This window comes from Sinocyclocheilus anshuiensis, unplaced genomic scaffold (assembly GCF_001515605.1).
Source record: "Sinocyclocheilus anshuiensis isolate Anshui unplaced genomic scaffold, SAMN03320099.WGS_v1.1 scaffold344, whole genome shotgun sequence".
NCBI lineage: Eukaryota > Metazoa > Chordata > Actinopteri > Cypriniformes > Cyprinidae > Sinocyclocheilus > Sinocyclocheilus anshuiensis.
In genome coordinates this window covers 596,154-619,997 of record NW_015557066.1, presented here as the reverse complement: position 1 = coordinate 619,997, position 23,844 = coordinate 596,154, and the positions used below count along the sequence as shown (strand labels likewise).

At 37.5% G+C, this 23,844-nt stretch overlaps 1 protein-coding gene across 8 annotated transcripts in view; it reads right to left on the bottom strand.

Annotated features, from left to right (window-relative positions):
• Positions 1-23,844, bottom strand: part of LOC107676644 (nuclear receptor corepressor 1-like) — a 120,927-nt gene that overhangs the window by 52,676 nt on the left and 44,407 nt on the right. For 5 of the 8 annotated variants that reach the window (XM_016471230.1, XM_016471236.1, XM_016471232.1 and 2 more), the window contains exons 11-14: positions 22,389-22,479; positions 4,982-5,109; positions 2,369-2,559; positions 1,543-1,641 (exon numbers count right to left, since the gene is read on the bottom strand). In XM_016471230.1, the coding sequence (XP_016326716.1) occupies positions 1,543-1,641; positions 2,369-2,559; positions 4,982-5,109; positions 22,389-22,479 (509 nt within the window). Of the gene's footprint in view, positions 1-1,542; positions 1,642-2,368; positions 2,560-4,981; positions 5,110-12,086; positions 12,436-22,388; positions 22,480-23,844 lie in introns of those variants that run through there. The other 3 variants (XM_016471233.1, XM_016471237.1, XM_016471238.1) reach the window with 3 other exon arrangements.

Genomic DNA, 23,844 nt, shown 5'->3' with positions numbered 1-23,844 from the left:
GTCTATCTCATAACAGTAGCCAAGCTAAAGCGAGCAGCGCAACAACCCCTCCCTACATAATTTCCACTCAAACTACAGCAAGAGCAAAAGAGAGAGAAAGACAGCACGGTAGAGAAAGACAGCCTGTGCTCTCCTCTCCCGCCCGCTCTGAGGGTCTCCTTGAAATTGACTAAACACTAAGACAGATTTAGCAGTGTGAACCGCTGACATTTATGCGAGTGCGCGAGTGTGTGTCCTGCAGTGTTTGGATGACTTCGATGTCTCCACTAAAACTCTTCAAATAAATGTCTCTTTGGTGACCCACTAGATGCTGTTTACGTTACCCCGTGACCCCCGAGTGTGTGCGTGTTACGTTTATATGCTCATACTCCACTGCTTTGTCATGTTGATGGCGGTTTAGACATTGAATTGGTGCATTATGGCTCTTGAGCGCCTGTTTAAAATTTTAAACCCACTTTAAAGACAGAGAATGACAAGATAAAAATCAAGCACAGACACAAACTTTATTAGGCCAGACAGGCAGACTCTCTTCGGGCCCACGAGGGCTAGAGGTTTAATAGCTTTACTGGTCCATCAGATCATAATACAGAGGACAGAGGTCAGACTGGAGACTCCATCGTGAAACAGAAGGAATGACAAAACACAATCGGTGACTAAACTTCAGTACGGCGCACTAATCAGCTATAATTTCTGACGTGGACGCAGCCTGCGTTCAGGGGAAAATGTAATGAACAATTTTTACTGAGCGATGAGGACTCTTAATTAGTTTTAAAGTGGCTCCAAAAGCTAAATGAAACCATCAGGCTGGTCTTTCATTCCCCTTTTCGCTCTAATCAAACTTCTCCTGAGACTCGCCGCGTTTACCTGCCTCTCATTATTGTCTCCATGGCGATCCCTCCACCCACTGTTACCACGGCAACACAAACTCAGAGACCTTGAGTCTGGCGTTGGGTGGCAGGAAGAAGAGAGGGATTCGGAGATAGGAAAGAATGGACAAACAATCTCACAGAGAGACAGAGAGAGAGAGAGAGAGAGAGAGAGAGAGAGAGAGAGAGAGAGAGAGAGAGGGAGCAAAAGAGCAACAAAAAAAAGGCGAAGGGAGGGAACCAAAGAGTGCAAAAGGAATAAACAGTAAAATTAAGAGAAACACTCTATATATCATAACAGTGAAAAACAGAAGAGAAATAATGCTGAAGAGATGCTGTTTCATGAGTCAGTGGATCAAATCCACTGTGTTTCTGTACAGCAGCCTTTCTATCACAACAGCAACTGAATCAAACCCCACAAACAACACGTACACCATGCTGCGGTCAGAGAGAGCAGCGAACTAGGTGACTTTCAGGCTTTGTAATGAGGTCACAGAGGAACAGCTCACACTCACACTTCCACAGACTGACCACACGATCAGCAGAAAAACATCACAGAGCCACAGCGATGCACCTTTTTGAGAGGTGACAAAGTGAGTGAGTGTGTTGATGCGAGAAGCTATTTGAACAGAAAGAGAGAGGGAAAGTATGTGGGAAAAAAAAAGACAGCACTTACCTCGTGTCTCTGCACTGTCTGCAGGAGAGGGTTTCGCAGGCTCTCGTGCTGGTTTCTGCACTGGCTCAGGTTTAGAGGGGGGTGTGGACTCTGGCAGAACTAAGTAACAGAATAAACCATCAGGACTTGGGCTCAGTTGTGCTTGTGTGCCCAAGTATTAGGAAGTCGGATGCATTATTAGCAAATCAGTTTGGACTGATCATTAAAAAAAAAAAAAAAAAAAAAAAAAAAACACACTAGTTCTCAGGTGTTTTTTTCAGTTTTGTGTAATTGTGTAAATGTGAAACTGTTTGACTGAATGAAAAAGAGTTAAGTCTTTACAATAAGGTAAGATTTAAAAAATATATTTTTCTTAAGATTTTTTTCTGCTAGTTGGTTAGGCCAGTAACTCATATTTTTCTTTTTACATGTTTACTGGCTCCATTTGTTAATTACTTATTTTATAAGTTTTATAAGTTTATAAGTTAATTTTTTTTATTTATTTTCTAAAACTGTTTAATACACCAACTTATTAGGTTTTTGATTGGCAAAATTTGCTAAAAAGTGACAGTAAAGACATTTAAAATGTTAGAAAAAAATTTCAATTTAAAAAAAAAAAACTCTTCTTTTGGACTTTCTATTCAAATATTAACACAAATATTAAGCAGCACAGCTGTTTTTATATAAACATATTTTAAATGAATGACAATAATATTCAATGTACCACATCAAACCAAATGTTTAAGTTTGCAAGGCATAAAAACACATGGTCAACAAATGTAGGATGACAACGCAGCACTGGCCAGAGAGAGCAAGTAACAGTTGCGCATGGGCATTTGGGTGTTACCTGGTTCAGGTGGCGGTGGAGGTGGTTCCTCTGCAACCACAGATGCAGCCTCATTATTGGCCATGGAGCGGGTGGTGATGCGGCCCTTACGGCGGCCCTGGCTGTTGGCGGTCTTTCGGCCGCGTGGCGTGCTCTGCTCCTTACCCTCTTCCTCCTCTCCCTCACACTTCTCTTTATCTTTACTGATGTCCCTGTGGGGGCAAAGACAAGGAATAAAGACTCTCCTCTGCATTGAACTCTATTCAGCTACATCTATTCAGATGGTCAGGGTGAGCAGAACTCAAAAGTTACAAAAGCAGACACTGTGCGAATTTCTCATCTGCTATGATGTATTAGTCTTTTGGAGTTTATCACAGTTTCCATAACAGGAGCTCACACAGATTTCAAAACCACTTCTGTACCATTTTTTTGTATTCACAGAAAAGTAAAAACACCCAGTTTTTTCATGATTTATTCTACTTTTTGTTGAATTCCTGGTAGTGACATAACAGGTCCCGAGTAAAGCACACCGTCTCCTCCAAACCAAATGAGTTAATGAGGCTAATCTTAAGCCCCTGTTACAATAAGGCTCACCTCACAGAAAACAGATAATCTTACCTACTTTAAACTACTGCACACTCATTGAGAGAACAACAAAACATCTATCCGCTATCTATTATTTGGGTGGTTTAAGTGAAAAGATTCTTTCAAAATTTCAAAAATTTTAAAAACATTGCAATTTCGAGACTGAATCCTGTATCATACCAACAAAACAATAACTCTGCTGTTGTCGCTCCCAAATTTTCAGTGTGCATGTGGCCTTTGAGATCTCACAGTGGAGCTGGAGAAAAAGGGCGAATTGAGGCCAGTTCATTACTAGGGGTGTAAATCGGATGGTTCGTCACGATACGATACGATATCGATTCTCATACCCAGCGATACGATATTTGCCGATACCTCATAAAAGTTCTACGATACGATTACGATTCGATTCTCTGATTGTTCGTCACGATACGATACGATATCGATTCTCATACCCAGCGATACGATATTTGCCGATACCTCATAAAAGTTCTACGATACGATTACGATTCGATTCAGGAGTATATCGATCGATATATCGATATTATATACCCATTTTAAACATCCATCTACATTTTTATTAACTCACAAATGCAGCCAAAATATATAACATTAACATTTATCTGAAATTTTCACATCCTGTACCTCAATTGGGACATTCAAAACAAAAAAGGCCTACAGTTTTTTTTTTTTTTTTTTTTAAATAATAAAGAAAATTAACAATTGGAAAAACAATTCTGGCTGCTACTATGGGCTCAGTGCTAAAAATCTTTTCTACAGATAACCAAATTACAAGCAATAGCAGAAAATAAATACAAAGACACAAGTACAATAAACAGTGCTTTTCAGGTTTTTCAGCTCAGTCTAAAATCAATTTTCAGGTACGCCAGAACTGTAATAATCAAATGTAAAATAAGCGCATAGTCTTCAATGTATAAATTAAATATAGATTAATCATTTTTGATGTTACAAAGGTTATTTAGTCAGGAGCAGTGAGCACTTGTATTTTTCTTTGACAGCATTAGTACACATGCCTTTTCTTTCTCAACTGTTTACATTAAGACATATGCCTAACCGACTGTGTTTACCAGGATATTCGCCAAAACGCGCATTTTGAAGTAATTTTGTCTGTATTTATTCATCCATGCACAAAAAAGCGGAAGAGAGCTCAATTTAGTATTCGCGCTGTGTAGACGCTGTTGTCTGTGTGCGTGCGCAAAATTCAGATGTGTGTGCAGAAAACTTCTCACACAGCGTTCGACTGTTCCGCAAACAATCCCGAGCGTCTTTTATGCTCACCTTGTGCCTTCAGGCAGTCCTTATATCGAGTCCTGATACGCGAGTTTGAACGAGAATGCACGCTTGTCGGTAATGCTTAGACGGACATTATGTGAAAATGTGGACAGTGCCAAAATAAAGGTGTCTATTTATACTACAGATATCGATATTTTACGCGTGGCATCGATGCATCGTATCGTCAGACATCGTATCGATGTATCGATTAGGGATGCAACGATTATAGATTTTGTTGGTACGATTATTGTCTGAGGAATAATCACGGTTTTACGATTATGACGATTATTCTGCATTTATTCATTTCCCAACATAACTAATGTATAAAATCACATGAACACTTTTTAGATATTAAAGTGTTATTTATTGCTGGCTTTGAAAACAGAAATAACACATTAACCAACAATACAACACAAAATAATAATAAACAAAAGACAAACAAAAGTCCATCTCTCCCATTGGAATTAAAAAAAGGTGACCTCTGCTCTGTAAACATCCATGACAGTATTTCTCTTTTGAAAATAACAAATGGAAATAGATATTAATAATAATAACCTATGCATTTAGCAGACGCTTTTATCCAAAGCGACTTACAGTGCATTCAGGCTATACATTACCAGTATGTGTGTTCCCTGGGAATCGAACCCACAACCTTTTGCGCTGCTAACGCAATGCTCTACCACTGAGCCACAGGAACATAAATAAAATGTTCCTGGTAGAAAAATGGTAGAAAAAAAACAAACAAAACATGGAACTTACTTTGAGTCCTCTTTTTCATCTTTCTCCTCCTCTTCCTTCTCCTCGTCCTCTTTCTTCTCTGATTTCTCCGATTTGTCCTCTTCGTTCTTGTCGTCTGCCTTGTCTTCCTGTGAAGGTCGCGTTATCTGCTTTAAAAGGAAAAGAACCACAATAAAAGAGGCATTTAGACAGCTGACCTTTTTAAGAGCACATACCTGTGACCAGGTTCCCATCACAGGAATAACCAGCAATTCACCTTAAATTGTGTCAGCCCAGCTATGAAGCAAAGGAATGCTTATGTACCATCAAACACCAAATGGAGAATATGATGAAACATGATTCTAACAAATATTTCATCAAAGTGGATATTTTAGCTACATTTATTAAGCTCGCCTTTGTTGCACAAGCTTGCACTTGCAATCTCTCAATTAAGTTTTTTAAAAATCAATAACGACTAGTTAGTGCTGTTAGAGCAAGTTTTTATGTGAAATAAACTGGAAATATATATACACTACCGGTCAAAAGTTTGGGATCAGAATGGTTTTTAATGTTTTTTACAGGAGTTTCTTATGCTCATCAAGGCTGCATTTATTTGATCAAAAATACAGGAAAAAATTTAATATTGTGAAATATTATTATGACGTAAAATAACGTTTTTCTATTTTAATATACATTCAAATCTAATTTATTCCTGTGATCAAAGCTGAATTTTCAGCATCATTACTCCAGTCTTCAGTGTCACATGATCCTTCAGAAAACATCCTAATATGCTGATTTATTATCAGTGCTGGAAACTGTTGTGCTGCTTAATGTGATGCAAAGCTGAATTTTCAGCATCATTACTCCAGTCTTCAGTGTCACATGATCCTTCAGAAAACATCCTAATATGCTGATTTATTATCAGTGCTGGAAACTGTTGTGCTGCTTAATATCTTTTTGGAATAAAGTGAATAAATAATAAAATGAATAAAAGGTTAAAAAGAAGAGCATTTATTTAAAATAGAAATCTTTTTTAACAATATACTGTACACTGCAGTTCAAAAGTTTGGGGTCAGTACATTTTTATACTTTCTTTTTTTGAAAGAAATTAAAACTTTTATTCAGCAAGGATGTGTTAAATTGTTAAGAAGTGATAGCAAAGATTTATATCGTTAAAAAAGATTTATATTTTTAATAAATGCTGTTCTTTTAAACTTTTTATTCATCATAGAATCCTGAAAAAAGTATCGCAGTTTCCAAAAAAATATTTGGCAGCACAACTGTTGCCAACATTGCTAATTCGAATAATAAATCAGCATATTAGAATGATTTCTGAAGGATCATGCGACACTTTATACTGGAGTAATGGCTGATGGAAATTCAGCTTTTCATCACAGAAATAAATTATATTTTAAAGGATATTAAAATAGAAACCATTATTTTATATTGTAATAACATTTTGCAAGATTACTGTTTTTTTTTCTCAGTATTTTTGATCAAATAAATGCAGCCTTGATGAGCATAAGAGACTTCTTTAAAAAAAACATTACAAGTCTTACTGATCCCAAACTTTTGAACGGCCGTGTATATTACACACATACACAAATGAAAATTGTGTGCAGATCATGTCATAAGAATAAATTATTGACTATATTCAGACTGCCATTTCCTTAGCTTGGAAACTTTGTCAAGGAGTTTTCTACATTTCACTGTTCGCCATTGTAATAGAGACCACAAAACTGATCTCACTTCAGTTTAAAGCCAGACAGCAAACCGAAATGCATGCTCTAAATCATTCCTGCTCTGGACTGAATCAGTCAGAGTTCCTGTCTGGTTACTGCTGATCTATCTCGGTCTCTTCTTTACATTTAATAAAAAAAAACAATAAAAAAAAATATACATTTCACACACATTCGCTCATCACATCCCTTCAGGCCTACTTTCCTAACAAGGAAAGTAAAAAAGCTTTGCAATTCTACCATTTCTCATATGACCTGACAACAGAAAGTTAAAAGACGAATCTGAATAATGGAGTCACCTTCACTGTGCAAAATAGTTGATACTGAATAACAAGAACAAAGTAACCTGGCTGGACTACCAAAAAAATTGAGCTTATCTTGAGCTTAGAAAGTTCTTAAAAATGTAGCTTTCCGTGCTCAATGGTGCTATTTTTTTTTTTTTGCCTTTTGAAAACGTATCTAATCTTCAGTGTGACGATGAGCACAGAACTCTTAAGATCTAATACATATGACACAAACACAGAATATGGGTCAAAGGTTAAAAACGCATGATTGACGTGACTGGAATGGCCAAACAGTATTTAAAAGGAGGCCAGACATCTAAACATGCGCAGCATACAATGATGTGAACATGTGATGAACACCAGGACATAGATGTCACCAACAAACAGAAAGGACCAAGAAGAGGGGGGGGAAATATGAACAGAGAAGCAGATGATCAAGTGAGAGAAAAGCTAAACAGAGCAAGTACTGGCCAATCAGAACAAAGTCGTGTAGGTGGTGCTCACATGAACAGAGACCTAGGAAACACAATCCACACGCACAAAACACAATGACCCCAATGTTTTATGCTGTAAGTTTAAAGAGTGTCTTTCTCATAACAGCAGAATTCAGGAGTAAAACCCATCTGTTTCCAATGTTCATGAACATGCATAAATAAACATGTACCACAGATCTGAATTTCCAGAATTGGGCTCTTTGTATCTGTAGTCACACAATTGATACAATAAATGCAGGTCAATGACATGCACTACCGTTCAAAAATTTGGGGTCGGGTAAGATTTTTTCCATTTCAGAATTCAGAATTCAGGAATTAAAAACATGCTCATTATAGAAGAGATGTATTCAAGTCACTGTATGCATGAATAGCATTTTTCATATATTTGAATAAATTAATTTGACAAAGAAAAGTGTGATGTGATGTGACCCATATTTATCCAACAGGTGCAAACAACATTATACAGCATCTATAAAGTTGATTCTGTACTGTAGAACATCTGGAGGCCAGCAGAGTCAGTGCAGAAACTGAGAGATTTCAGGCTTCTTAAGGTTTAGAGAAAGTAAATCTAATTTATCAAGATGTTTCACATGCGTTTAAACTTTTAAAACAATCTTAGCTTTATGAGAAAAAAAATATTAAATTAAAATAAACTATTAGGAAATTAAGTTTGCAATTTGAGTTTACTTGACAGCCTTCCAAACATGAGATCTTGTTATTAAAGGGTTAGTTCACCCAAAAATGAAAATTAGCCCATAAATTACTCACCCTCAAGTCATCCTAGGTGTATATGACTTTCTTCTTTCAGACGAATCCAGTCGGAGTTATATTAAAATTTGTCTTTGATCTTTCAAGCTGTTTAATGCCACTCAGCGGGTGTTGCATGCATCAGTCCAAAAGAAGTTAAATAAAAAGCGCCCATCCATAAAAAAAAAGTCTCACACGGCTGCGGGGGGTGAACAAAGGCCTCCTGTAGTGAATCGAAAATATTTAAAACGTAATAATCAATTTAATCTAGAGGTCGGCTTTGCGCATGCGCCGCTCAGAAGTGACGAACGCGGAACTGCTTCCGTGTAGGACTGTTGGCGCAAGCTACATTAAAGTGATTATTACGTTTTGAATATGGATATTTTTCTTACAAAAACGCATCGATTCACTACAGGGGGCCTTTGTTCACCCCCCGGAGCCGGGTGAGACACTTTTTTTTATGGATGAACACTTTTTATTTAACTTCTTTTGTACTGATGCATGCAACACCCGCTGAGTGGCATTAAACAGCTTGAAAGATCAAAGACAATTTTTAATATAACTCCGACTGGATTCGTCTGAAAGAAGAAAGTCATATACACCTAGGATGACTTGAGGGTGAGTAATTTATGGGCTAATTTTCATTTTTGGGTGCACTAACCCTTTAAGGTTATCAGCATATGCAAAGCAGGTGACTTTATAGTTTTTACAAATAGGAAAGGTGCTGGGTCAGTTTCTCACTGATTACAAATGTAGGTTACACATAAAAACCAATGTAAACAAAGCAAAATTATCAAACTAAATATTTAGGTTTCTAACGTGAACATAGCCACTGTCTAGTGCAGCGTTTCACATGCAGGCCAAGAGTCAGACAATTAAGTGAAAATGTGTGTTTAAATGTAAGTAATCGTAAAAAAAAAAAAAATGTAAGGTCTCCTTTAGACTAACATTAGTCTAAGTGCAGAACTGCAGTTGGTGGAGAGGGTCTTTTTTCCTTCGGTTTGAAGAGGAAGCCAGTGTGCTAATGGCCCAAGGTTCTTTATCATGGTTGTTGGCGCGGACAGAGGAACTGGAGCCCCTCCTCCTGCTTGGTCAGTTCCACGAAAGAGAAGCAAAGCACTGGAACAAGCAGGGCTCAGCCAACACAAACAAGCTGCGCAGCTGCCAGATGGGACCAAAAAAAAACCCCCAACATGTCAGAACCTCTGCCACGGAGACGTGCAGAACAAATAAGGGGGAAGGAAGGGAAACTGAGATAATTCAGGTCAAAACAAAAATAAAAATGACAGAGAAAGGGGCCAATACATGAAAGACATATAGCAAGCATGGAGCGGACGCAAGATCTCTAGGTTGAAGGGCAGGAGGAGGATGTGCTTGTTTCAGTGCTCTCTTCCACTTACAGCACATTGACAAACTGACATAATGGATCACAATAAAATCCCATTTCTGCCATTCAGAGCTCAGTTTACAATGACTTTACATTTCATCTAAAGACTTTCTTTACAGGCTGTCTCTCTTTTTTTTGACAGCTTATATGGGAATGATGGTTTACTTCATTATAAACTATGACCCTTTCACCAATCTCTGAGCACTTCAGGTTTGAAACATGCCAATTTAACTGCTTATAACAGATATGCTGGTATATAAAGCATATTTGTTATCATTAACAAACTAAAACTATTTAACAAAAATTACTTAATTGAAATTAAACTGAAATTTAAGCTGAAAATGTTTAAGTTGATCTATAAAAATGACTAAAACGTTTTTTATGTTAAATAAAAAAAAATGTTTGGGTGCGTTTTAATGTTTTAATAAAACACAACACAACAAACTCTAAATTAACTAAAATAAAAACTAAGTCAAAATACAAATAAACACTATAATAGTATATAATATTAAAATAACACTGCTATAGAGAAGCTTCTGTTCATGTCTTAATTGAGGATTCAAGTCCTGATGAAAAGGCAAGATTTTACTCATTAATGTGCTGACCATATCATCGTGGAAATTAATAGGTTTACACAAAACAGCAGGATATCGTCTTTTTTGACCCATTTTACTTAACCCCCAGAGTGTTCCTTCAACTTTTACTTAAACCCTGAAGCAAAACTGCAATAGCACTTTAAAGCCATTATTTTACTGAGTGTGGGTAAAAACTATACAACAGCAACTCACAAATCAACAATTTTGGTTGGACAACATTTGCAATTAGAATCTCCAAGCACGCCACAAGAAGTCACACAACATGGTCACTGTGTTCTTACATCATTGCTAACTGTTTGGGAACAAACACTGAAAATAAATTCTAAATGATTACTGACGTAGCTTAATGAAACTTTGGAGTGTGTAAGAGCTCTGAGATGAAAATACTGGAACATGCAGAAGGTTTTTTTTTTTGTATAAAGCTAAATATGCATCTAAACAGTTTCAGGTAATATACTGGATGTCAGTTAGGTGTAGAAATATGCCAGGATCAAAAAAGAGGGCTGATCTCCTAAAGGTAGGGAAGTGATACAACATTTTCAAAATCGATTACTTGTGAGTCGACTAGTTGACAAATCGGTTTAAGGAAGAGTGTATTTAGGCTGGTTTAGGGCTCATTAGGGACATTTTCATAAGACACCTTCTTGTTTTCAAAAACAGCTGGAGTACAGAGGAAAAGAACAGAATGCGGGATATCCTGGATGTGTAGGAACAAGCACCATGGTTAAAAAAAAAACAGTTACTAATAACACTTGCACACTTAGCACATGACTGCATGACTGAAAATATAAAATGTTTTCACAAGCTACATTAACAGACAGGATTTTTTTTGTCTTTTTAAGCAGGATGGACCTTTTCAAGGGAGAGGTAGTGAGAATGAAAAATATTCTAAACAATATTGTAATGTCACCTAATCTTTTATTAGAAACTTTATCTGTACGGCTTTCAGTGAACGTTTGGACACACATTCTGTATCTGTACTCATTGTGTGACAGAGGTGATTCATTACTACAAACAACTACAGCAAAAGTTTCCATTTGGTTCAGTTATCAAAACTTTATATGATAAAAACATTTATTTTGTAACTATTAATAATTTAAAAGTTTTTCAATTCCCAACAAAACAAAAGTGACTTGATATATGTGAAGAGTGGAAAAGAGGCTGATTATGTTATAAATCACTATGAATTAACATGTGCAGTGAAAGATGCAACTCTAACACACAGAAAGTTCAGTAAAAATAGTATCACGATTTTCTAAACCAAGTGAAGTAACAGGAAAGACAATCACAAGCTTCCGCAGAAGCTCAAATAAACCAGTCAGGAAAAGGAGGGAGAGGAAACCAGGCCAAGAAAAACCTAACTTGCTAACAAAATTGATTGTCAACAAATCTAGCAGATTACAAAAAAATATCTATTTTGATTTTTCTTGATTCATAAAATCCTAAGATTGATCTTTTAATCTATGCTTTTATTTTGTTTTCAAGTAGATGCATGAAAATTTGCTAAAATGTATTAGCAGCAAAACTCCCATCCTGTAGATGTCAATAGCACATCCAAGCAAATCACCACCACACACATCTTACATACGTGCACTCTGCTGATATTGATATCGTGACAGTAACTGCTAATAATTATTTAAATATTAATAATTATTAGTTTAAATAATAAATTAAATAATATATAAAACTACAATAATAACAATCTTACTATCAACTACAAACAAAATAGACATAAATGTCCTTTTAAATATTATAAATAAATAAATACATACATAAATCTTAACCATGGCTTGTGCCTCTAAACAAAAACAAAAATGGAGCCCTACAATCTCAACGAACAATCACAACAGCCTCCAAAACCACGCAAAAACTACTTCACATTCACTCATTCATACAGTACCTTCATCTATGTTTATCTGCCCCTCATGAATGTCCTTTTCATCCCATTATATATCCCAGAATGCAGTGCCGCCGAGGCCAGAGTTAGTGACAGGAACAGGCTGAGCAGGAGAGCGCGCCTCGGGCTGCCTGACAGCGGCGTTGCGCTGGATCAGATCCTTAGCTGCGGGACCCAGCTCGCAGATCAATGGCGCATATTCCAAGAAAGCGTGCCACAGGGTTGTTTGAGCCTGCTAAAGCAGTGGTATCTCCATCTCACGCACACACAAAATGTGTGCGCGCTAGCTAATCTGGGAGGGTCAACCCAGGTAATCCTCGCAGGGTGGAGGGGAGAGAAGACTGACTGATCTTAACCCAGCCCCGTCAGGATTTTGATTGGCACAGCAAGCTGCTCCACAACTTTCTCACTCGTGTCAGTACAAACAGCGCATACCACCGTGCAGCTCAGGAGGGGTGTCTCGCGTACACACACATTCTCCAACCCTCCCTCTTTCTCTGAAAAAGCTCTAGAGGGACGGCAGAACACACGGGCTGCCAGTTTAAGAAGGAAAAAAAGGAATAAAAGTTTGTTCTTCCCGCTTATGCATATTTTTCTGGCTTGTTCTCTCGCTCGCTTTCTCTATAGCATTCTCGGGGGACTCTGGGAACAGAAAGCTCAAGCAGAAGTTTGTTTGCAACAGTGTTCAGTACTCCACGTGAGCTGAACTCGACTGACACAAACACTTTTATGAGTCTCTAATGTGGAGCAGGGTTATACACTCCACCCACACACAAGCAAGCTCAGTTAACAGACCATACACCACACACACACACACGCACACACACACACACACAAAGAACACTTTAAAGATAAGATAAAAACGGAGCCTGCTTGCCCTCTCTTTTTAATCAGCATGTGAACATAAGAATCACAACAGGTGGTAGAGGAAACCAAGACTACACTCTATATATCCAGGTAGCTAAAGAGACACCAGGAAACACTTACGGCCACATATGCAAACAAAAACAGCTGTGCATATGCCTGTTTGCTGAAAGTGCCTGGGGCTACTGGGGGCTGAAGGGTCAGGGAGTGTGTGTGGAACAGATCCTCATTACTGCAGCTCAACTCCTGGTTCAAAGACACATGCTTTCAATGACCTGCAGCCTGAGCTTGTGATCTGCATGGCAGCGGTGTTCACAGAAGTCCTCTGTTACACGCTCTTATCCAGCGCCTCCTGCTCTGTTTAGAAAGGCTGAAATATAGTTGTAAATAATGCAGATTACGTACAGCAGCTGCTCACACACACACACACACACACACACACACACACACACAGAGGTGACAGAGAGCTAATAGAGTTAGACAGGCGGTGTAGATGCTCATCTCATATGTATGATAATATCCAAGATATATCACTTGTACATCAAGCAGCGCTTGTGTTAACGCAGTGTTTCTGGCATTTACCAAATGTTAAAAACATTTACTCAATCCAATATGTTTAGTCAGAAAAAGATATGGTATCAGGTTTATTGAGTTTTTTCGAAAATATTCTCATGGTAAAGGATACTAACAGGGAATGCAAGCATGTTAATAATAAAGAAAATAAAGTATTAAAGCATCCCTATGAAAACAGACCAGGAGAGCGAGGATTTAATGGGAACTTAGGGGAAGAATAATTTATGGGATATTTCTCATTAAATTGGATGACTAGACTGCAATAGCACAATACCAGTGTCTGTACTACTTCACACACTGCGAAAGCAGATTACAAAGAACACACAAGATAACGCTTGGCAAGACTACAATACTTTTCGTCACAGACAATCTTGTGATATCAATGTCACATGAGCAATTAATTATTTTACTGAGCAATAAAATGATAACTTGAAGTTTGTTGGTCAAGCCAAATGCTGTCAAAGAATTTTTCAGTTCCACAGACTCATGTCTATCAGTCCTTAAATCCTTATTAAAGGGATAGGTTCACCCAACAATGTTCTCACTCTGATGTCGTTAGAAACCTTTATGTTATGTTTTAAGAATGTTGGTATAAAATATCATCTTTTGTTTCACAGATGAAACTAAGTCATATAGTTTTGAAATGACATAAAGGTGAGTAAATGAGGACAGAAGCTGCATTTTCAGCTGAACTGTCCCTTTAACGTCCTTTGTAGTGTGTTTTGTCAAGTCCAGATCATTACAAATCAAAATTCAAGTTCAAAGTAGGCCATTAATTGTTCCTTTTTAAAGACTGAAAATGCTAGTATTGAGTTTATTAAGATGAGATCTACACAATGAAATAGAATGGCATACATCTACAACCGTGCCCCTAAATCCATTACTAGCTGTTTACTCATTTTCCATCTTTATCTTTCACCATCACAGATGAATGATAAAACAGACAGACCAAATATTCAGAACCAAAACACAGGTATAATGTCCAATTATATTTCTTGACTTAAAGTTAAAAAAAAGATACATTGCACTAATAATGCATTTTACTTCCATAATATAGAGGACCAGTCCCCTCACCACAAATACAAACTTTTTGAATGCGACATTGAAGCTGAAGGTCAAGATCACCCTTGAAAGCATCATGACCAATGGTAATGTTGTTTCTCTTATTACATTAAAGGGGTCATATGATGCGATTTCATGTTTTCCTTGGTCTTTGGAGTGTTAAAAGCTGTTCGTGCATACACAAGTTGCAAAGATTAAAGTCTCAAACCCAAAGAGATATTCTTTATAAAAGTGAACGCTCATCCACGCCTTCCTAAAACGCCTCGTTCAAACGCCCACATATCTATGTCACTGTGTGGGAAAATTTGCATAACACCGCCCAAATGTATATGCAAAGAAAGAAGGCGTAACTTTTATTCTCGCTGTAGTATTGTTGCCACCGCCGACATGTCGTGGAGACGCCATGTGTTTCGTTGCAAAAGCCAAACTTCTTTGTTTGGCCTTCCAAAAGAGGACACAACTAGAAATCAGTGGTTAATTTTTAATTGACATCACTGTTCCAGAACAGTACAAACCAAATATTCGAGTGTGTGCAGCACATTTTACAGAGGAAAGTTTCCTGAACCTGGTAAGGGGTGTAACATTTCGGTCAAACGCTTGAGGTATTCGGCCAATCACTGCACTGGATAGCTTGTCAATCAGAGCACACTGCGCTTTTCAGACCGATGGGCTTTGTAAAAATCGACGCGTTTCAGAAAGGCGGGGCATAGAGGAGAAACAATAATGTACAGTATGTGGAAAATAATGTGTTTTTTGAACCTGAAACAGAGTAAACATTGCATTACAGCAATTACACACAATAATGTTCTTTTTAGCAACGTCATATGACCCCTTTAAGATTTTAAGAGCTGTTATTTTTGCATAGAACAGTAGCTTAAAACAACACCTAAATAGCTTGGGTAAATTTGGTTAACATTAACCAATAGCCTGCTCTGCCTAGTTGACATTCAGAAAGAAAAAAAAAAGTGATTTTGATGAAAGATTGATACAAATATTATTAAAATAACCTGCATTGATGATAAACTGGTCAGACACGATAAGACCTTGAATACTTAATGAAGTAAATGGGGTAAATTAAATTTCATGTTTATTTGAAATCATCTGTCCATGTAACAATCAGATAACCACCTGGTTTGGGTGCCATGGCCAGATTTCACCCTTCTAAAACACTGTGTTTGAGTAAGTATACATATGTGAAAGTAAGAAGCCTCAGATACTGTGCTCAAACAGATTTCAAGTTGGAGTTTGAAACTCTCATGTTCTCCTCTTTTCCCTCTGTGGTCCCTGACAGCAGCATGTAGCCTCTCAGCTGTGCCAAATGGATAAAACAGATTCCTGGAAAGCTCTGCAGCCCTCCATAAATTAGAGAGAGCAAGTGAGAGAGACTCAAAGCACAGATGCATTTTTGCCTGATAAACGGCGCGCAGACACACACGGTCAGAGTTCTTATAACACATCGTCAACAGCGCACAAAAACAACCACAAACACCCCTTCTTATAAAAAAAGAAAATGCACAACCTCCCATTAAGCATGATTCAAACACATCCCCTCTCAGAAAAAACAACAACAAAAAACAAACATTCAAAGCACGTATATTTAAAAGCATGCAGGCTTTTTCAGACTGAAATGCAGATGTTGTAACAGCGCATACTGAACACTAGGGGGCTTCTTGAGTACTAAAACTGTATCTCAAAACAGTCCTTCTGCTTGTTTGCAAGAATGAATGAAAGAATGAATGCAAATTCAAATTCAACAATTCCCCACCCACACAACAGCTTGCAATTTTGCATTATTTCTGTCATTTTCTCATGAAAACTTCCGGGAGGAAAAAGCAAACTACTCAAAATTGGGGCTGCACGATATTGGAAAAAACTCACATTGCGATATTTTATTTTTTTTGCAATATATATTGCGCGATATGAAAAAAAAAAAAAATCACCACATTACTTGAATAGTTTATTTGGGGAAAAGAATTATGATTGGGGTGATTTTGTAGGCGAGTAAATCAGCATAGGAAATAAACAAATTACAAGCATAGATAAACATAACAGAACAAAGATACAAATGAAATAAACAGTGCTTTATATTTTTCAAATAAGTCTAAGAGAGCTTTGTGACTTTTCTTTAGTGTGCTAAGATATGAAAAGTCACAAAGCTCAAAGCTTCCCACAAAATGATTTTTTCTGTCTAAAAGAGAAGGCTGATCCAGACCTGCCAAAAACGCCTCAATCGAATTCTCCCTCATATATCTGCATCACTAACAGGGAATATTTGCATAACACCGCCCAAATGTATATGCAAAGAAAGAAGGCGTAACTTTTATTCTCGCTGTAGTATTGTTGCCACCGCCGACATGTCGTGGAGACGCCATGTGTTTCGTTGCAAAAGCCAAACTTCTTTGTTTGGCCTTCCAAAAGAGGACACAACTAGAAATCAGTGGTTAATTTTTAATTGACATCACTGTTCCAGAACAGTACAAACCAAATATTCGAGTGTGTGCAGCACATTTTACAGAGGAAAGTTTCCTGAACCTGGTAAGGGGTGTAACATTTCGGTCAAACGCTTGAGGTATTCGGCCAATCACTGCACTGGATAGCTTGTCAATCAGAGCACACTGCGCTTTTCAGACCGATGGGCTTTGTAAAAATCGACGCGTTTCAGAAAGGCGGGGCATAGAGGAGAAACAATAATGTACAGTATGTGGAAAATAATGTGTTTTTTGAACCTGAAACAGAGTAAACATTGCATTACAGCAATTACACACAATAATGTTCTTTTTAGCAACGTCATATGACCCCTTTAAGATTTTAAGAGCTGTTATTTTTGCATAGAACAGTAGCTTAAAACAACACCTAAATAGCTTGGGTAAATTTGGTTAACATTAACCAATAGCCTGCTCTGCCTAGTTGACATTCAGAAAGAAAAAAAAAAGTGATTTTGATGAAAGATTGATACAAATATTATTAAAATAACCTGCATTGATGATAAACTGGTCAGACACGATAAGACCTTGAATACTTAATGAAGTAAATGGGGTAAATTAAATTTCATGTTTATTTGAAATCATCTGTCCATGTAACAATCAGATAACCACCTGGTTTGGGTGCCATGGCCAGATTTCACCCTTCTAAAACACTGTGTTTGAGTAAGTATACATATGTGAAAGTAAGAAGCCTCAGATACTGTGCTCAAACAGATTTCAAGTTGGAGTTTGAAACTCTCATGTTCTCCTCTTTTCCCTCTGTGGTCCCTGACAGCAGCATGTAGCCTCTCAGCTGTGCCAAATGGATAAAACAGATTCCTGGAAAGCTCTGCAGCCCTCCATAAATTAGAGAGAGCAAGTGAGAGAGACTCAAAGCACAGATGCATTTTTGCCTGATAAACGGCGCGCAGACACACACGGTCAGAGTTCTTATAACACATCGTCAACAGCGCACAAAAACAACCACAAACACCCCTTCTTATAAAAAAAGAAAATGCAATTAAGCATGTTAAGCATGATTCAAACACATCCCCTCTCAGAAAAAACAACAACAAAAAACAAACATTCAAAGCACGTATATTTAAAAGCATGCAGGCTTTTTCAGACTGAAATGCAGATGTTGTAACAGCGCATACTGAACACTAGGGGGCTTCTTGAGTACTAAAACTGTATCTCAAAACAGTCCTTCTGCTTGTTTGCAAGAATGAATGAAAGAATGAATGCAAATTCAAATTCAACAATTCCCCACCCACACAACAGCTTGCAATTTTGCATTATATTTTCTCTTTTCTCATGAAAACTTCCGGGAGGAAAAAGCAAACTACTCAAAATTGGGGCTGCACGATAAAACTCACAACTCACATTGCGATATTTTATTTTTTTTGCAATATATATTGCGCGATATGAAAAAAAAAAAAAATCACCACATTACTTGAATAGTTTATTTGGGGAAAAGAATTATGATTGGGGTGATTTTGTAGGCGAGTAAATCAGCATAGGAAATAAACAAATTACAAGCATAGATAAACATAACAGAACAAAGATACAAATGAAATAAACAGTGCTTTAATCAAATGTAAAATAACACTGCATAGTCTTCACTGTATAAATTAAATCTAATAAATCTGTTAAAGCTACAAATGTGATTTTTCTTTGTTTTGATGTTTGATTAACATTCATAACACAGAAAGCCTCAGGAACATTAAACCGCTATAAACCAATATACTGTTACACATCCATTTTCTTTCTCAATTGTTTCCCTTCACCTAAGTCATAAGAAACTGCGATTACAAGGATACTTGGAGAGCACAGTATTTCAGGCACAAATAGACGCAGAAGTGAACAGTATTCAGTGTTCACGTGCATCTGCGTGGCTCTCACCGTGTCTACACCAGACGCGAGCGGTGCGGCGTGACGCGACAAAATACAATGAACCCATTATAATCATTATGCTGTCTACACTGGATGCAGCGAGGCATGACAAATCCCTGACAGTAAACTGATGCCGCATTCTCTTTATGACGTACTGACACAAAGTTCAAATTATATACAACGGTCGCGTCCAGTGTAGACAGACTTTGGGGCCGTTCACATGTCGCGCCTAAAAACACGTGGGAAAACGCCAGTCGCATCGCTTTCTCCTTCTTTCCAAAGCGCTCGGGAGCTTGTGCTTTCATGGCGTCTGCCATTGCTAAGCAACCGTGACCTGCGCTCTCCACGACGACGCGGAAGTTTCAACAAAGGACAGGTGGATTTCCAGCACTGAAAATCGCGTGCAGTAGCTCTGCTCCTAAATGTATTTCAAATGGGTATCTCTGTACAGCTGTCGCATCCGGTGTAGACACAGTGTCTGTGTGTGAGCAAAGAAAACAATCAGTATAAATATAACGATCAGTAGCATATACTAAACATCGCACATCCTACGATGTGACTATCGCGGATGCGCACATCGCGATATCGATGCTGAAACGATGTATCATGCAGCCCTACTCAAAATGCTGCCTTGCAGTGAATGCCAATAGGTGTGTTTGACTTGAAGCAGTGCTGCACAGACAGATCGGTGTATGACATCAAGGTACCACAAGAGTGAATAGAAAGCTTATGGAGCCATCTTCTCTCTAATCGTTCTTGCGGTTCTTTTATGTCATTCACTGATCGGAACACACCTGTTGTGAAGTGAGCATCAAATCTGCAATACTCAACACATGTAAGTTACAAATGATTGTTTGTAACCGCTAATATTGACAAACATCTGCATTCAGTATTGTCACGTTATTTAGTGCATACTTAATACAATACTGATCAAAAGTTTGCGGTCATAAGAGACTTAAACGCTTTTTAAAGAAGTCTTGTGCTCACACTAAGGCTGCATTTATTATATCAAAAATACAGTAAAAACAGTAAAACTGTGAAATATTAGAATTTTAAAGAACTGTTTTTTTTCTTTTAATATATTTTAAAGCTTTATTATTCTTATGATGGCAACGTTGAATTTTCAGCAGCCATTACTTCAGTCTAATTTTGTGCTCAAGAAACATTTCTTATTATTATCTATGTTGAATGCAGTTGTGCTGCTATATTCAAAATAGCATACTACCACACAACTCTTACTATTCCTGCAGTATATATGTATAGTATGCACAAATTTTCTGGATCACACTATATTTGTCAAAATGTGCAACAGAGCTTATTGTCAAATCTATGCTTAGAGTGAGAGAAAAGTGCGTAAGTGAAGAAAAAAAAAAAATGTATCGTACATCATGGAAGGAATGACAGACAACTGCCTCATCTGTTTCTCATTGTTCTGAGAGAGACAAAAAGGTGTCCAGGATGGTTCTGCAGTGCTTGTTTACATTACTCTAGTCTCAGCCTCCGACGGCACACCCACAGGCCGCCCACAGTCCATTTACTTCTGATGCATGCTGCACACAAAACTTGCGACTTGCGAATAATCACAAGGTCCAATCAGATTACCCGACTGCAACACAACTTCCGGATTCTAAATTAATTTTAGATTAACAGTTTTTACCAATCCCCCAGGAAACAAAATTGCACTTATTCACAGGATTTGCCAAGTAAATGGCATAAAATCTTTGATAGTTTTACATTTACATTTATGCATTTAGCAGGCGCTTTTATGTAAAGTGACTTACAAAAGGGGAGCAAAAGCAATTTGTCAAATAGCCAACAATATTTGTAAATTAGAATTGCTAGGTTAGGAAGCAAGCTAGAAAATAGGAAAATGCAGTAATGATAGTAAACTAAATATCCTCGATCAGAACTGTATACGCTGTTTTGATTTATTGTCTGTAAAATAGTCAGTACTTATTTTTAGACTAATATCAATTATAATCACAAATCTACATGCATTACTGCTAATTTTTGTTTGAATGTTTGAATGAGCGAAATGTTTGAATGAGTGTTTTTTTTTTAAAGTGTCTCTTTCAGGTAAGCCTGCCCTTAATCAATACATAAAACAAAATAAACTGTGGTTGGTCTCTTTCCCCTCATTCCCTCTGTCCTGTCTAAGTGGGTGGTTCTTAAAGGGGTCATGAACTGAGAAATCAAATCTCCCTTGATCTTTTGACATATAACAGGTCAATGTACTACAAAAACATCCTGTAAGTTTCAAATCTCAAAACTTTCTCACTAGTTTAAAAACAGCTTTTATTGAAACCAAGCTCAGAAAATGACTCGTTTTGGAATATGCCACTTTATGACGCAATAGTGTGGCTAAGCACCGCTTCCGCAGGAGAAGATCAACGCCTGCTTCTACATCACTCTTTAGCCACGCCCACTGATACACGCTTGTAGTAGTAGGAGGAAATACTACAAAGACGCAAACACAGGATTACTCCAACAGAACCATTCAGATGACATTACTAGATTAAAAGACACTGTGTAGTGTAATTTGTGAAAAATAGTCTTTGAATTGCCTTCCTTGTGATGCTAACATATCTAGATCAGACGTGAGCGCTGTTGCGTCATGTCGCGAATCAATTTCTCTTTCAGCTCAGAACCGGCGCGAATGCTTGTATGTCTGAAATAGAGCGGGACAGCAGTTTACTGTCGGGGATTTGTTGTGTCAATCCGTGCCGCATCCAGCGTAGACAAAATCGTAGATTAAAATGGGCTCTGTTGTCTATAGTTGCGTTGCACCGCTCGTATCCAGTGTAAATACAAGGTAAAATTAGCAAAGAGCTCCAGATCATGTCAATGAAACACTGTTTGTTTGCTTTACTATGGATTTATTTTAAACAAGACAATATGATGCAGGCTTTTCAGAGAGACTGAAAGTAAACAATGATGACCCAAATGACCCATGTTGTGTTCAGAGTACGTCACAGCAGCGTCCATCTGTTATTTTAATCAGTGAAACTGTTAGCCAATCATAGCAGTGGCCGTTTACTTGTGAGTCTTGAATGAGTTCCATCTACAGAAACAGTCCGTTCTGCAGAGAGTCTCAAAAACAGGACAGAAAATAGCCTATTACTTCTAAATTGTTTTTTATGTAAAATCACATTAACATAAGTGAACCTCAGAGAACATTATGAAATCATTAAAAAATGGAGTTCATGACCCCTTTAAGTGGGTGGCTGCAAAGAACGCAAGATTTAATGCTGCATAATCTGGCAATGTGATAATAACATGACTGTAATGGCTCACGGGAAATAATAAAGTCTGATGTATGGGAGAAACCCAGGGCGTATGTTTAACTGCTACCCTCCAGAAGCTCTAAAACTCTAGCTAATACACTTTCTGTACTTGGGGTAAAGCTTTTTCTGAATGGGTCAGATTTCAGATATATTAACCAGTGGTTTACCTCCTGCTCTGAGAGGCCGTCAATGATCTCGGATATCTCGTGTTCACTTCTTGCGATGGTGGCAGACAGGCCTGTCCCCCTCTGGCCCACCCTAAAGACAGGAAGGATGAAGCATGGTTAGAGAAAGAGCTTCTCTGTTCCTGGCCTTGTTGTCTACTTACCATGTAACAGAACTTTCCCAAGCAAGCTACCAGACCAGAGTCCCACCCTGTTTCGTCTCCCACAAAAAGCCTTTGAAGCAGTAGTTACAGCTATTGGCAAGATTCCTCTGGGTCTATTCATGAGCTCTAAAGCTCTGAAGTTCTATGGTTTAAAGACTCTTCCAGCAACAATAGCTAAATACTCTGGCTTGTCTAAACAATCAAGACAGAAAAAAAACAGAGCTCACTGAAGTTGGATGGTTTTATCTGAATGAACAGAACTACAGATCTAAGTCCTGTAACCTTTAGGAGGGGAACAAGAAAAACGAATTTAGGGAAAATCACAAATTGCCAGAACTTAACAAGAAGGTCTGCGATGGTCATGCAGAGGGTTGAGTAAAATCATTTTTCAAAACCTGATCAGTTTTTTTAAACAATTACTATAATCAAATGATTTATTGACTTCAAATGGACTTCTGCTAATGGCTTTCAAACATCCATTTTTTTGAAGAATACCAGTCAATTATGCCTTAAGTGAACATTTACAGAAAATCAGATGTGTATCAGTATATTAAATCCATGCATTCGGTCTTACAGTGACACCAGCCTAATATACCTGCTGCTGGCTGTGTCCTTAATGTTAATCAAACAATAAAAGAAAACGAAAAACCACTCACTGCTCTTGACTGAAAAATGTTTGTGGATTTTAGGGCTGTCACCAACAATAATTTTGGTAATTGAGTAATTGATCGATTATTCTGATGATTAATCGAGTAAACGGATAATTTTTGTGGTAATACAAATAGACCTAAGCGAACAATAGACTTTAAAATGACTTAAAAAACATATAGAATAGCAATGAGGCAATAATAATTGGTTCAAATAAAATATCAAAAGCAAATAATCATATGGTTTTATTGAACAAAACAGTTAAAATACATAATGTAATAAAACAATAATATAGCTGCAAGCAGTGATGATGGGCCCAAGCAACTGGCGCAACTGCCACCCCAGTGGCTTCAGGAAAACAGTGCACAGCGGGCACATGCATTTACAGTAACCCTCTGGCAGTCTGGTCTAAAGGGTTACAGCAATGAAAGGGTTACACTATAACATCAAGAGTGTGAAAAATACAAACACACACAGAACAATACATAAAACTTTGGTAAAACTTTACAATACATTTCAGTTGTTGACATTAACTATATCAGTTAAAATAAACTATTTATATAGCATTTATTAATCTTAGTTAATATTAAGTTCAAAATTTAACACATTATTAATTAAAATGTATAGCTGTATCTGTTAACATTAGT